This window comes from Procambarus clarkii, chromosome 23, assembly GCF_040958095.1.
Source record: "Procambarus clarkii isolate CNS0578487 chromosome 23, FALCON_Pclarkii_2.0, whole genome shotgun sequence".
NCBI classification, from domain to species: domain Eukaryota; kingdom Metazoa; phylum Arthropoda; class Malacostraca; order Decapoda; family Cambaridae; genus Procambarus; species Procambarus clarkii.
The window spans coordinates 8,368,320-8,382,686 of record NC_091172.1 but is presented as its reverse complement, the minus strand read 5'-3'; the positions used below and the strand labels follow the sequence as shown (position 1 = coordinate 8,382,686).

Here is a 14,367-nt window from a genome sequence, read left to right as displayed (position 1 = left end):
AACCATTAATTCATGAAAACTTGACTTATTAGGCAAATCGGGCCTTGCATAGTAGGCTGAGAAGTGCGTTCTGGCTACTAGGTACGACATATATATATATATATATATATATATATATATATATATATATATATATATATATATATATATATATATATATATATATATATATATATATATATATATATGTCGTACCTAGTAGCCAGAACTCACTTTTCAGCCTACTATGCAAGGCCCGATTTGCCTAATAAGCCAAGTTTTCATGAATTAATTGTTTTTCGACTACCTAACCTACCTAACCTAACCTAACCTAACTTTTTCGGCTACCTAACCTAACCTAACCTATAAAGATAGGATAGGTTAGGTTAGGTAGGGTTGGTTAGGTTCGGTCATATATCTACGTTAATTTTAACTCCAATAAAATAAAATTTACCTCATACATAATTAAATGGGTAGCTTTATCATTTCATAAGAAAAAAATTAGAGAAAATATATTAATTCAGGAAAACTTGGCTTATTAGGCAAATCGGGCCTTGCATAGTAGGCTGAGAAGTGCGTTCTGGCTACTAGGTACGACATATATATATATATATATATATATATATATATATATATATATATATATATATATATATATACATATATATATAATATAATATATATATATATTATTTATAGTTAAATTTCCATGGTCTTATTTTCTTCCAGATGTTACTTATAAAATGCTCTGTTGCTCGCAAATTACGCACGTTTCTATATGTTTTTATAGTATGTGAGCAGAGCAACTTTTAAGAGACGCGACACCGGGAGCCACATAGTTCTGGGTACACATTTCTGCCACACGAGCCTCATGCCTCCCTATATTCCAGGTGGTGGGAGACAATCGTGTAGAAAATTAGAGAGGAAGTAGGAATGTGATCTGGGAGTGCCCGGTGAATGGTGGGGCGGTGATGGAGCCCCTGTCCACCCTTCCTGCAGGACCTGGTGCCCACCCTTCATGCAGGACCTGGTGCCCACCCTTCATGCTGGACCTGGTGCTCACCCTTCCAGCAGGACCTGGTGCCCACCCTTCCTGCAGGACCTGGTGCCCACCCTTCCTACAGGACCTGGTGCCCACCCTTCCTGCAGGACCTGGTGCACACCCTTCCTACAGGACCTGGTGCCCACCCTTCCTGCAGGACCTGGTGCCCACCCTTCATGCTGGACCTGGTGCCCACCCTTCCTGCAGGAGCTGGTGCCCACCCTTCCTGCAGGAGCTGGTGCCCACCCTTCCTGCAGGACCTGGTGCCCACCCTTCCTGCAGGACCTGGTGCCCTCCCTTCATGCTGGACCTGGTGCCCATCCTTCCTACAGGACCTGGTGCCCACCCTTCCTGCAGGACCTGGTGCCCACCCTTCCTGCAGGACCTGGTGCCCTCCCTTCATGCTGGACCTGGTGCCCACCCTTCCTGCAGGACCTGGTGCCCACCCTTCCTGCAGGACCTGGTGCCCACCCTTCCTGCAGGACCTGGTGCCCTCCCTTCATGCTGGACCTGGTGCCCACCCTTCCTACAGGACCTGGTGCCCACCCTTCCTGCAGGACCTGGTGCCCTCCCTTCATGCTGGACCTGGTGCCCATCCTTCCTGCAGGAGCTGGTGCCCACCCTTCCTGCAGGACCTGGTGTCCATCCTTCCTGCAGGACCTGGTGTCCATCCTTCCTGCAGGACCTGGTGCCCATCCTTCCTGCATGACCTGGTGTCCATCCTTCCTGCAGGATCTGGTGCCCATCCTTCCTGCATGACCTGGTGCCCATCCTTCCTGCATGACCTGGTGTACATCCTTCCTGCAGGACCTGGTGTCCATCCTTTCTGCAGGACCTGGTGTCCATCCTTCCTGCAGGACCTGGTGCCCATCCTTCCTGCATGACCTGGTGCCCATCCTTCCTGCATGACCTGGTGTCCATCCTTCCTGCAGGACCTGGTGTCCATCCTTCCTGCTGGACCTGGTGTCCATCCTTCCTGCAGGACCTGGTGCCCATCCTTCCTGCATGACCTGGTGTCCATCCTTCCTGCAGGACCTGGTGTCCATTCTTCCTGCAGGACCTGGTGTCCACCTTACCTTGTGTCTACCATGTGTTATTTCCGGGGATCAATGTTCCCGAAATCCTGTCTATGACCAGGCCGCCTTGTTAGGGATCTGATCAACCAGGCTATTAGTGGCCGCTGCTCGCTATCCGACGTATGAGTCGCATCCCTATTGTATCAGGTATTATTTGGAGGTGTTTATCAAGATCTTGTCTGAACACCTTGGGAGGTCGGCTAGTTATGCCCATTATCTTGAGAACGAGAATGTTGAAGTCATTGGTCCTTAATGCCTACAAAACTGTCGTTCAGCTTTTCTCTGCTGTTCATCGGAGATTTTCTGCACTTGCTGCCGTGTCTCTTTGTTTCGCGAGAAGTTATTTCCATATGCAGATTTGGAGCCCGTCTGAATAATACAGATTTAAAACAATAAAGTGAGAAATTGAATGGATTCGAGCAGTGAAAGATCTGCACGTTCTCCAGGTCAGTCATTCCTCCAACTTGAAATGGGACTGTTAGTGTGCAACAATATCCATCATAGATTATTACTTGTGCGTAACATGACAATCATTGGTCTGGCAGCACTTGTTTAAAAGGTTCTTGTTATCCAGCCTGTCATTTTCCTTGTAGTTGTGAGAATTACTTTATTGTGTTCTTTAAAAGTGTGGTCTTCTGACCACACGCTTCGAAATCTTTTAGATTGCTTTTTCTTTCCACAGTGTGATTTGACTACGATTTATATGCTGTTTCCTTTTCGATATTTTAATTTTTACTAAAGCGCTGGACCTGTCTTCATCAAACATTGTGTTATATTATTTGGGTCTTTTAGAAGATCAGATTTACGTCTGTATGAAGGGTTGGTGTGGCCTCTATACTGTGTTCCCTCTTGAAAATTCTTTTGTGATGTTCTAAGGATGATGCGGTGCATTAGTTGTGTCCTTATATATATATATATATATATATATATATATATATATATATATATATATATATATATATATATATATATATATATATATATATATATACATCTATCGTTAGATAGATGTATCTATCGATAGATACAGCTATAGCAGACGGCTTTACATCTGCGAGGCACTACACATCATGAAGTCAACACCAGCAATCAACGGCCAATTAATGCACAACTATATTCTACCCACTTCAAGACTCCGCACCAATATAGAAGCATCAAGAAATATGGGCCAAAAAATCCTCTGCAATTACTTCCATTCTTCCCTTTAACTTACAAAATATTATACCCATTGTTTCGTGTTCTGTCTTGTGTTGAAAATTTGTTTTCACCTCATCCAAAACTGTTGTAACATGTCACCTCACCCAAATGCAGGTATAAAATCGAAGCTGTTTAAACTCTGTTTAAGTTATAGTTGTGTGTGTGTAAACTAAAGTCTTTGAAAATGTAATAAGTTTTACGAAACGCGTTCAAGTGTCGCGTCAGACTAGAAATAAAAATGAATTTTGGAGAATTGATTTTTCAGTTACCATCAACAGTGAAAAGAAATATAAGAAACATTGAGAAAATTCGTGTTAGAATTATTAATCCTACTTTTTCGGTCATATTTAATAATATATGTCTACAGGAAAGACTGCTACCAAAATATACAAATATATATATATATATATATATATATATATATATATATATATATATATATATATATATATATATATATATATATATATATGCGGAAAATCCACAGAGAAATATGAAATGAGGTGAACGTTTCGGCTTTGTTAAAGCCTTTGTCAACACCAGACTGACTTTGGTCAGTCTGGTGTTGACAAAGGCTTTAACAAAGCCGAAACGTTCACCTCATTTCATATTTCTCTGTGGATTTTCTGCATAAAATGATCAGTGTTTTGTGATCGTCAATTGCATATATATATATATATATATATATATATATATGTCGTACCTAGTAGCCAGAACTCACTTCTCAGCCTACTATTCATGGCCCGATTTGCCTAATAAGCCAAGTTTTCCTGAATTAATATATTTACTATAATTTTTTTCTTATGAAATGATAAAGCAACCCTTTTCTCTATGTATGAGGCCAATTTTTTTTTATTGGAGTTAAAATTAACGTAGATATATGACCGAACCTAACCAACCCTACCTAACCTAACCTAACCTATATTTATAGGTAAGGTTAGGTTAGGTAGCCAAAAAAAGCTAGGTTAGGTTAGGTTAGGTAGGTTAGGTAGACGAAAAAACATTAATTCATGAAAACTTGGCTTATTAGGCAAATCGGGCCTTGAATAGTAGGCTGAGAAGTGCGTTCTGGCTACTAGGTACGACATATATATATATATATATATATATATATATATATATATATATATATATATATATATATATATATATATATATATATATATATATATATATATATATATATATATATATATATATATATACGCAACAATGATCACAAAAACACTGATCCAAGTATGCAGAATAACCACATGTGAAAAATAGAAAATGTTTTTTTTTTTTTTTAAACGCGTTTTCGGCTAATTCGCCTTCATCAGAGCAAAGTAGAATGAAGATAAGATTGCTGATCAGACCTTTATATCCGCCTGGGCAGATCACCTGACCACCAAAAATAAGTGGAGGAAAGGAATTATAAGAAAGAAGGTAACTGCAGAAGACCTATTGGCCCATACGAAGCAGCTCCTATTAATATCTCAAGTGCCATACGTGTTAAATGATTGCTATATTGTTTTGACGTGCTATATAGCATTTTCCATTTTTCACATGTGGTTATTCTGCATATATATATATATATATATATATATATATATATATATATATATATATATATATATATATAACTGAAAACTCACACCCCAGAAGTGACTCGAACCCATACTCCCACAACTGGTATGTACAGGGACGCCTTAATCCGCTTGACCATCACGACCGGACATAAGGAAGTGATAGCCGAGGCTATATGAACCACTTCCCCGCCGGCACTCGGATGGTAATCTTGGGCATAGCATTTTATCAAATCACCTCATTCTTTGGGGCACACGTGAGGAACACAAATGCAAACAAGCCTGAATGGTCCCCAGGACTATATACAACTGAAAACTCACACCCCAGAAGTGACTCGAACCCATACTCCCACAACTGGTATGTACAGGGACGCCTTAATCCGCTTGACCATCACGACCGGACATAAGGAAGTGATAGCCGAGGCTATATGAACCACTTCCCCGCCGGCACTCGGATGGTAATCTTGGGCATAGCATTTTATCAAATCACCTCATTCTTTGGGGCACACGTGAGGAACACAAATGCAAACAAGCCTGAATGGTCCCCAGGACTATATACAACTGAAAACTCACACCCCAGAAGTGACTCGAACCCATACTCCCACAACTGGTATGTACAGGGACGCCTTAATCCGCTTGACCATCACGACCGGACATAAGGAAGTGATAGCCGAGGCTATATGAACCACTTCCCCGCCGGCACTCGGATGGTAATCTTGGGCATAGCATTTTATCAAATCACCTCATTCTTTGGGGCACACGTGAGGAACACAAATGCAAACAAGCCTGAATGGTCCCCAGGACTATATACAACTGAAAACTCACACCCCAGAAGTGACTCGAACCCATACTCCCACAACTGGTATGTACAGGGACGCCTTAATCCGCTTGACCATCACGACCGGACATAAGGAAGTGATAGCCGAGGCTATATGAACCACTTCCCCGCCGGCACTCGGATGGTAATCTTGGGCATAGCATTTTATCAAATCACCTCATTCTTTGGGGCACACGTGAGGAACACAAATGCAAACAAGCCTGAATGGTCCCCAGGACTATATACAACTGAAAACTCACACCCCAGAAGTGACTCGAACCCATACTCCCACAACTGGTATGTACAGGGACGCCTTAATCCGCTTGACCATCACGACCGGACATAAGGAAGTGATAGCCGAGGCTATATGAACCACTTCCCCGCCGGCACTCGGATGGTAATCTTGGGCATAGCATTTTATCAAATCACCTCATTCTTTGGGGCACACGTGAGGAACACAAATGCAAACAAGCCTGAATGGTCCCCAGGACTATATACAACTGAAAACTCACACCCCAGAAGTGACTCGAACCCATACTCCCACAACTGGTATGTACAGGGACGCCTTAATCCGCTTGACCATCACGACCGGACATAAGGAAGTGATAGCCGAGGCTATATGAACCACTTCCCCGCCGGCACTCGGATGGTAATCTTGGGCATAGCATTTTATCAAATCACCTCATTCTTTGGGGCACACGTGAGGAACACAAATGCAAACAAGCCTGAATGGTCCCCAGGACTATATACAACTGAAAACTCACACCCCAGAAGTGACTCGAACCCATACTCCCACAACTGGTATGTACAGGGACGCCTTAATCCGCTTGACCATCACGACCGGACATAAGGAAGTGATAGCCGAGGCTATATGAACCACTTCCCCGCCGGCACTCGGATGGTAATCTTGGGCATAGCATTTTATCAAATCACCTCATTCTTTGGGGTGCCCAAGATAATCTATGCCCAAGATTACCATCCGAGTGCCGGCGGGGAAGTGGTTCATATAGCCTCGGCTATCACTTCCTTATGTCCGGTCGTGATGGTCAAGCGGATTAAGGCGTCCCTGTACATACCAGTTGTGGGAGTATGGGTTCGAGTCACTTCTGGGGTGTGAGTTTTCAGTTGTATATAGTCCTGGGGACCATTCAGGCTTGTTTGCATTTGTGTTCCTCACGTGTGCCCCAAAGAATGAGGTGATTTGATAAAATGCTATGCCCAAGATTACCATCCGAGTGCCGGCGGGGAAGTGGTTCATATAGCCTCGGCTATCACTTCCTTATGTCCGGTCGTGATGGTCAAGCGGATTAAGGCGTCCCTGTACATACCAGTTGTGGGAGTATGGGTTCGAGTCACTTCTGGGGTGTGAGTTTTCAGTTGTATATAGTCCTGGGGACCATTCAGGCTTGTTTGCATTTGTGTTCCTCACGTGTGCCCCAAAGAATGAGGTGATTTGATAAAATGCTATGCCCAAGATTACCATCCGAGTGCCGGCGGGGAAGTGGTTCATATAGCCTCGGCTATCACTTCCTTATGTCCGGTCGTGATGGTCAAGCGGATTAAGGCGTCCCTGTACATACCAGTTGTGGGAGTATGGGTTCGAGTCACTTCTGGGGTGTGAGTTTTCAGTTGTATATAGTCCTGGGGACCATTCAGGCTTGTTTGCATTTGTGTTCCTCACGTGTGCCCCAAAGAATGAGGTGATTTGATAAAATGCTATGCCCAAGATTACCATCCGAGTGCCGGCGGGGAAGTGGTTCATATAGCCTCGGCTATCACTTCCTTATGTCCGGTCGTGATGGTCAAGCGGATTAAGGCGTCCCTGTACATACCAGTTGTGGGAGTATGGGTTCGAGTCACTTCTGGGGTGTGAGTTTTCAGTTGTATATAGTCCTGGGGACCATTCAGGCTTGTTTGCATTTGTGTTCCTCACGTGTGCCCCAAAGAATGAGGTGATTTGATAAAATGCTATGCCCAAGATTACCATCCGAGTGCCGGCGGGGAAGTGGTTCATATAGCCTCGGCTATCACTTCCTTATGTCCGGTCGTGATGGTCAAGCGGATTAAGGCGTCCCTGTACATACCAGTTGTGGGAGTATGGGTTCGAGTCACTTCTGGGGTGTGAGTTTTCAGTTGTATATAGTCCTGGGGACCATTCAGGCTTGTTTGCATTTGTGTTCCTCACGTGTGCCCCAAAGAATGAGGTGATTTGATAAAATGCTATGCCCAAGATTACCATCCGAGTGCCGGCGGGGAAGTGGTTCATATAGCCTCGGCTATCACTTCCTTATGTCCGGTCGTGATGGTCAAGCGGATTAAGGCGTCCCTGTACATACCAGTTGTGGGAGTATGGGTTCGAGTCACTTCTGGGGTGTGAGTTTTCAGTTGAATATAGTCCTGGGGACCATTCAGGCTTGTTTGCATATATATATATATATATATATATATATACGCAACATTGTTAAGGCGTACCTGTTATGCCAGTTGCTGGAAGGCTTCTGTGCTGGCTAGGGTTCGAGTCTCCTGGTGGGAAAGTGTTCTAAAGTTGTATACTTGATTCTCGTGTTTAGGAGAGTTGTGCCTTAAGCATAGACACTGTGTCTTCCCATATTAACAGGGACTTGATGAAATTAACGTCTAAATGACCCCTCACTTGCTCTAGTGCTCTTGGGAGGTGGTGATCTTTGTGGTATTTAAATATTCCGAAATTACCATCTCTTTTAAGGGTCTGAGCAGGTGGTGGAGAGGGTTAAGGCGTACCTGTTATGCCAGTTGCTGGAAGGCTTCTGTGCTGGCTAGGGTTCGAGTCTCCTGGTGGGAAAGTGTTCTAAAGTTGTATACTTGATTCTCGTGTTTAGGAGAGTTGTGCCTTAAGCATAGACACTGTGTCTTCCCATATTAACAGGGACTTGATGAAATTAACGTCTAAATGACCCCTCACTTGCTCTAGTGCTCTTGGGAGGTGGTGATCTTTGTGGTATTTAAATACTCCGAAATTACCATCTCTTTTAAGGGTCTGAGCAGGTGGTGGAGAGGGTTAAGGCGTACCTGTTATGCCAGTTGCTGGAAGGCTTCTGTGCTGGCTAGGGTTCGAGTCTCCTGGTGGGAAAGTGTTCTAAAGTTGTATACTTGATTCTCGTGTTTAGGAGAGTTGTGCCTTAAGCATAGACACTGTGTCTTCCCATATTAACAGGGACTTGATGAAATTAACGTCTAAATGACCCCTCACTTGCTCTAGTGCTCTTGGGAGGTGGTGATCTTTGTGGTATTTAAATACTCCGAAATTACCATCTCTTTTAAGGGTCTGAGCAGGTGGTGGAGAGGGTTAAGGCGTACCTGTTATGCCAGTTGCTGGAAGGCTTCTGTGCTGGCTAGGGTTCGAGTCTCCTGGTGGGAAAGTGTTCTAAAGTTGTATACTTGATTCTCGTGTTTAGGAGAGTTGTGCCTTAAGCATAGACACTGTGTCTTCCCATATTAACAGGGACTTGATGAAATTAACGTCTAAATGACCCCTCACTTGCTCTAGTGCTCTTGGGAGGTAGTGATCTTTGTGGTATTTAAATACTCCGAAATTACCATCTCTTTTAAGGGTCTGAGCAGGTGGTGGAGAGGGTTAAGGCGTACCTGTTATGCCAGTTGCTGGAAGGCTTCTGTGCTGGCTAGGGTTCGAGTCTCCTGGTGGGAAAGTGTTCTAAAGTTGTATACTTGATTCTCGTGTTTAGGAGAGTTGTGCCTTAAGCATAGACACTGTGTCTTCCCATATTAACAGGGACTTGATGAAATTAACGTCTAAATGACCCCTCACTTGCTCTAGTGCTCTTGGGAGGTGGTGATCTTTGTGGTATTTAAATACTCCGAAATTACCATCTCTTTTAAGGGTCTGAGCAGGTGGTGGAGAGGGTTAAGGCGTACCTGTTATGCCAGTTGCTGGAAGGCTTCTGTGCTGGCTAGGGTTCGAGTCTCCTGGTGGGAAAGTGTTCTAAAGTTGTATACTTGATTCTCGTGTTTAGGAGAGTTGTGCCTTAAGCATAGACACTGTGTCTTCCCATATTAACAGGGACTTGATGAAATTAACGTCTAAATGACCCCTCACTTGCTCTAGTGCTCTTGGGAGGTGGTGATCTTTGTGGTATTTAAATACTCCGAAATTACCATCTCTTTTAAGGGTCTGAGCAGGTGGTGGAGAGGGTTAAGGCGTACCTGTTATGCCAGTTGCTGGAAGGCTTCTGTGCTGGCTAGGGTTCGAGTCTCCTGGTGGGAAAGTGTTCTAAAGTTGTATACTTGATTCTCGTGTTTAGGAGAGTTGTGCCTTAAGCATAGACACTGTGTCTTCCCATATTAACAGGGACTTGATGAAATTAACGTCTAAATGACCCCTCACTTGCTCTAGTGCTCTTGGGAGGTGGTGATCTTTGTGGTATTTAAATACTCCGAAATTACCATCTCTTTTAAGGGTCTGAGCAGGTGGTGGAGAGGGTTAAGGCGTACCTGTTATGCCAGTTGCTGGAAGGCTTCTGTGCTGGCTAGGGTTCGAGTCTCCTGGTGGGAAAGTGTTCTAAAGTTGTATACTTGATTCTCGTGTTTAGGAGAGTTGTGCCTTAAACATAGACACTGTGTCTTCCCATATTAACAGGGACTTGATGAAATTAACGTCTAAATGACCCCTCACTTGCTCTAGTGCTCTTGGGAGGTAGTGATCTTTGTGGTATTTAAATACTCCGAAATTACCATCTCTTTTAAGGGTCTGAGCAGGTGGTGGAGAGGGTTAAGGCGTACCTGTTATGCCAGTTGCTGGAAGGCTTCTGTGCTGGCTAGGGTTCGAGTCTCCTGGTGGGAAAGTGTTCTAAAGTTGTATACTTGATTCTCGTGTTTAGGAGAGTTGTGCCTTAAGCATAGACACTGTGTCTTCCCATATTAACAGGGACTTGATGAAATTAACGTCTAAATGACCCCTCACTTGCTCTAGTGCTCTTGGGAGGTGGTGATCTTTGTGGTATTTAAATACTCCGAAATTACCATCTCTTTTAAGGGTCTGAGCAGGTGGTGGAGAGGGTTAAGGCGTACCTGTTATGCCAGTTGCTGGAAGGCTTCTGTGCTGGCTAGGGTTCGAGTCTCCTGGTGGGAAAGTGTTCTAAAGTTGTATACTTGATTCTCGTGTTTAGGAGAGTTGTGCCTTAAGCATAGACACTGTGTCTTCCCATATTAACAGGGACTTGATGAAATTAACGTCTAAATGACCCCTCACTTGCTCTAGTGCTCTTGGGAGGTGGTGATCTTTGTGGTATTTAAATACTCCGAAATTACCATCTCTTTTAAGGGTCTGAGCAGGTGGTGGAGAGGGTTAAGGCGTACCTGTTATGCCAGTTGCTGGAAGGCTTCTGTGCTGGCTAGGGTTCGAGTCTCCTGGTGGGAAAGTGTTCTAAAGTTGTATACTTGATTCTCGTGTTTAGGAGAGTTGTGCCTTAAGCATAGACACTGTGTCTTCCCATATTAACAGGGACTTGATGAAATTAACGTCTAAATGACCCCTCACTTGCTCTAGTGCTCTTGGGAGGTGGTGATCTTTGTGGTATTTAAATACTCCGAAATTACCATCTCTTTTAAGGGTCTGAGCAGGTGGTGGAGAGGGTTAAGGCGTACCTGTTATGCCAGTTGCTGGAAGGCTTCTGTGCTGGCTAGGGTTCGAGTCTCCTGGTGGGAAAGTGTTCTAAAGTTGTATACTTGATTCTCGTGTTTAGGAGAGTTGTGCCTTAAGCATAGACACTGTGTCTTCCCATATTAACAGGGACTTGATGAAATTAACGTCTAAATGACCCCTCACTTGCTCTAGTGCTCTTGGGAGGTAGTGATCTTTGTGGTATTTAAATACTCCGAAATTACCATCTCTTTTAAGGGTCTGAGCAGGTGGTGGAGAGGGTTAAGGCGTACCTGTTATGCCAGTTGCTGGAAGGCTTCTGTGCTGGCTAGGGTTCGAGTCTCCTGGTGGGAAAGTGTTCTAAAGTTGTATACTTGATTCTCGTGTTTAGGAGAGTTGTGCCTTAAGCATAGACACTGTGTCTTCCCATATTAACAGGGACTTGATGAAATTAACGTCTAAATGACCCCTCACTTGCTCTAGTGCTCTTGGGAGGTGGTGATCTTTGTGGTATTTAAATACTCCGAAATTACCATCTCTTTTAAGGGTCTGAGCAGGTGGTGGAGAGGGTTAAGGCGTACCTGTTATGCCAGTTGCTGGAAGGCTTCTGTGCTGGCTAGGGTTCGAGTCTCCTGGTGGGAAAGTGTTCTAAAGTTGTATACTTGATTCTCGTGTTTAGGAGAGTTGTGCCTTAAGCATAGACACTGTGTCTTCCCATATTAACAGGGACTTGATGAAATTAACGTCTAAATGACCCCTCACTTGCTCTAGTGCTCTTGGGAGGTGGTGATCTTTGTGGTATTTAAATACTCCGAAATTACCATCTCTTTTAAGGGTCTGAGCAGGTGGTGGAGAGGGTTAAGGCGTACCTGTTATGCCAGTTGCTGGAAGGCTTCTGTGCTGGCTAGGGTTCGAGTCTCCTGGTGGGAAAGTGTTCTAAAGTTGTATACTTGATTCTCGTGTTTAGGAGAGTTGTGCCTTAAGCATAGACACTGTGTCTTCCCATATTAACAGGGACTTGATGAAATTAACGTCTAAATGACCCCTCACTTGCTCTAGTGCTCTTGGGAGGTGGTGATCTTTGTGGTATTTAAATACTCCGAAATTACCATCTCTTTTAAGGGTCTGAGCAGGTGGTGGAGAGGGTTAAGGCGTACCTGTTATGCCAGTTGCTGGAAGGCTTCTGTGCTGGCTAGGGTTCGAGTCTCCTGGTGGGAAAGTGTTCTAAAGTTGTATACTTGATTCTCGTGTTTAGGAGAGTTGTGCCTTAAGCATAGACACTGTGTCTTCCCATATTAACAGGGACTTGATGAAATTAACGTCTAAATGACCCCTCACTTGCTCTAGTGCTCTTGGGAGGTGGTGATCTTTGTGGTATTTAAATACTCCGAAATTACCATCTCTTTTAAGGGTCTGAGCAGGTGGTGGAGAGGGTTAAGGCGTACCTGTTATGCCAGTTGCTGGAAGGCTTCTGTGCTGGCTAGGGTTCGAGTCTCCTGGTGGGAAAGTGTTCTAAAGTTGTATACTTGATTCTCGTGTTTAGGAGAGTTGTGCCTTAAGCATAGACACTGTGTCTTCCCATATTAACAGGGACTTGATGAAATTAACGTCTAAATGACCCCTCACTTGCTCTAGTGCTCTTGGGAGGTGGTGATCTTTGTGGTATTTAAATACTCCGAAATTACCATCTCTTTTAAGGGTCTGAGCAGGTGGTGGAGAGGGTTAAGGCGTACCTGTTATGCCAGTTGCTGGAAGGCTTCTGTGCTGGCTAGGGTTCGAGTCTCCTGGTGGGAAAGTGTTCTAAAGTTGTATACTTGATTCTCGTGTTTAGGAGAGTTGTGCCTTAAGCATAGACACTGTGTCTTCCCATATTAACAGGGACTTGATGAAATTAACGTCTAAATGACCCCTCACTTGCTCTAGTGCTCTTGGGAGGTGGTGATCTTTGTGGTATTTAAATACTCCGAAATTACCATCTCTTTTAAGGGTCTGAGCAGGTGGTGGAGAGGGTTAAGGCGTACCTGTTATGCCAGTTGCTGGAAGGCTTCTGTGCTGGCTAGGGTTCGAGTCTCCTGGTGGGAAAGTGTTCTAAAGTTGTATACTTGATTCTCGTGTTTAGGAGAGTTGTGCCTTAAGCATAGACACTGTGTCTTCCCATATTAACAGGGACTTGATGAAATTAACGTCTAAATGACCCCTCACTTGCTCTAGTGCTCTTGGGAGGTAGTGATCTTTGTGGTATTTAAATACTCCGAAATTACCATCTCTTTTAAGGGTCTGAGCAGGTGGTGGAGAGGGTTAAGGCGTACCTGTTATGCCAGTTGCTGGAAGGCTTCTGTGCTGGCTAGGGTTCGAGTCTCCTGGTGGGAAAGTGTTCTAAAGTTGTATACTTGATTCTCGTGTTTAGGAGAGTTGTGCCTTAAGCATAGACACTGTGTCTTCCCATATTAACAGGGACTTGATGAAATTAACGTCTAAATGACCCCTCACTTGCTCTAGTGCTCTTGGGAGGTGGTGATCTTTGTGGTATTTAAATACTCCGAAATTACCATCTCTTTTAAGGGTCTGAGCAGGTGGTGGAGAGGGTTAAGGCGTACCTGTTATGCCAGTTGCTGGAAGGCTTCTGTGCTGGCTAGGGTTCGAGTCTCCTGGTGGGAAAGTGTTCTAAAGTTGTATACTTGATTCTCGTGTTTAGGAGAGTTGTGCCTTAAGCATAGACACTGTGTCTTCCCATATTAACAGGGACTTGATGAAATTAACGTCTAAATGACCCCTCACTTGCTCTAGTGCTCTTGGGAGGTGGTGATCTTTGTGGTATTTAAATACTCCGAAATTACCATCTCTTTTAAGGGTCTGAGCAGGTGGTGGAGAGGGTTAAGGCGTACCTGTTATGCCAGTTGCTGGAAGGCTTCTGTGCTGGCTAGGGTTCGAGTCTCCTGGTGGGAAAGTGTTCTAAAGTTGTATACTTGATTCTCGTGTTTAGGAGAGTTGTGCCTTAAGCATAGACACTGTGTCTTCCCATATTAACAGGGACTTGATGAAATTAACGTCTAAAT

The 14,367-nt window shown here is 44.0% G+C and overlaps 1 protein-coding gene across 1 annotated transcript; it reads left to right on the top strand.

Annotated features, from left to right (window-relative positions):
• The first annotated feature begins 997 nt into the window (after nucleotides 1-997).
• On the top strand, nucleotides 998-1,780 carry LOC138367673 (transcriptional regulatory protein AlgP-like). Its single transcript, XM_069329632.1, has one exon. It carries the CDS (start codon nucleotides 998-1,000, stop codon nucleotides 1,778-1,780), a length of 783 nt encoding a protein of 260 aa, XP_069185733.1.
• Nucleotides 1,781-14,367: the final 12,587 nt, after the last annotated feature.

Excerpts from the sequence above, each read along its gene's own strand:
- LOC138367673 (XM_069329632.1), top strand. The coding sequence starts at position 998 with ATGCAGGACCTGGTGCCCACCCTTCATGCTGGACCTGGTGCTCACCCT.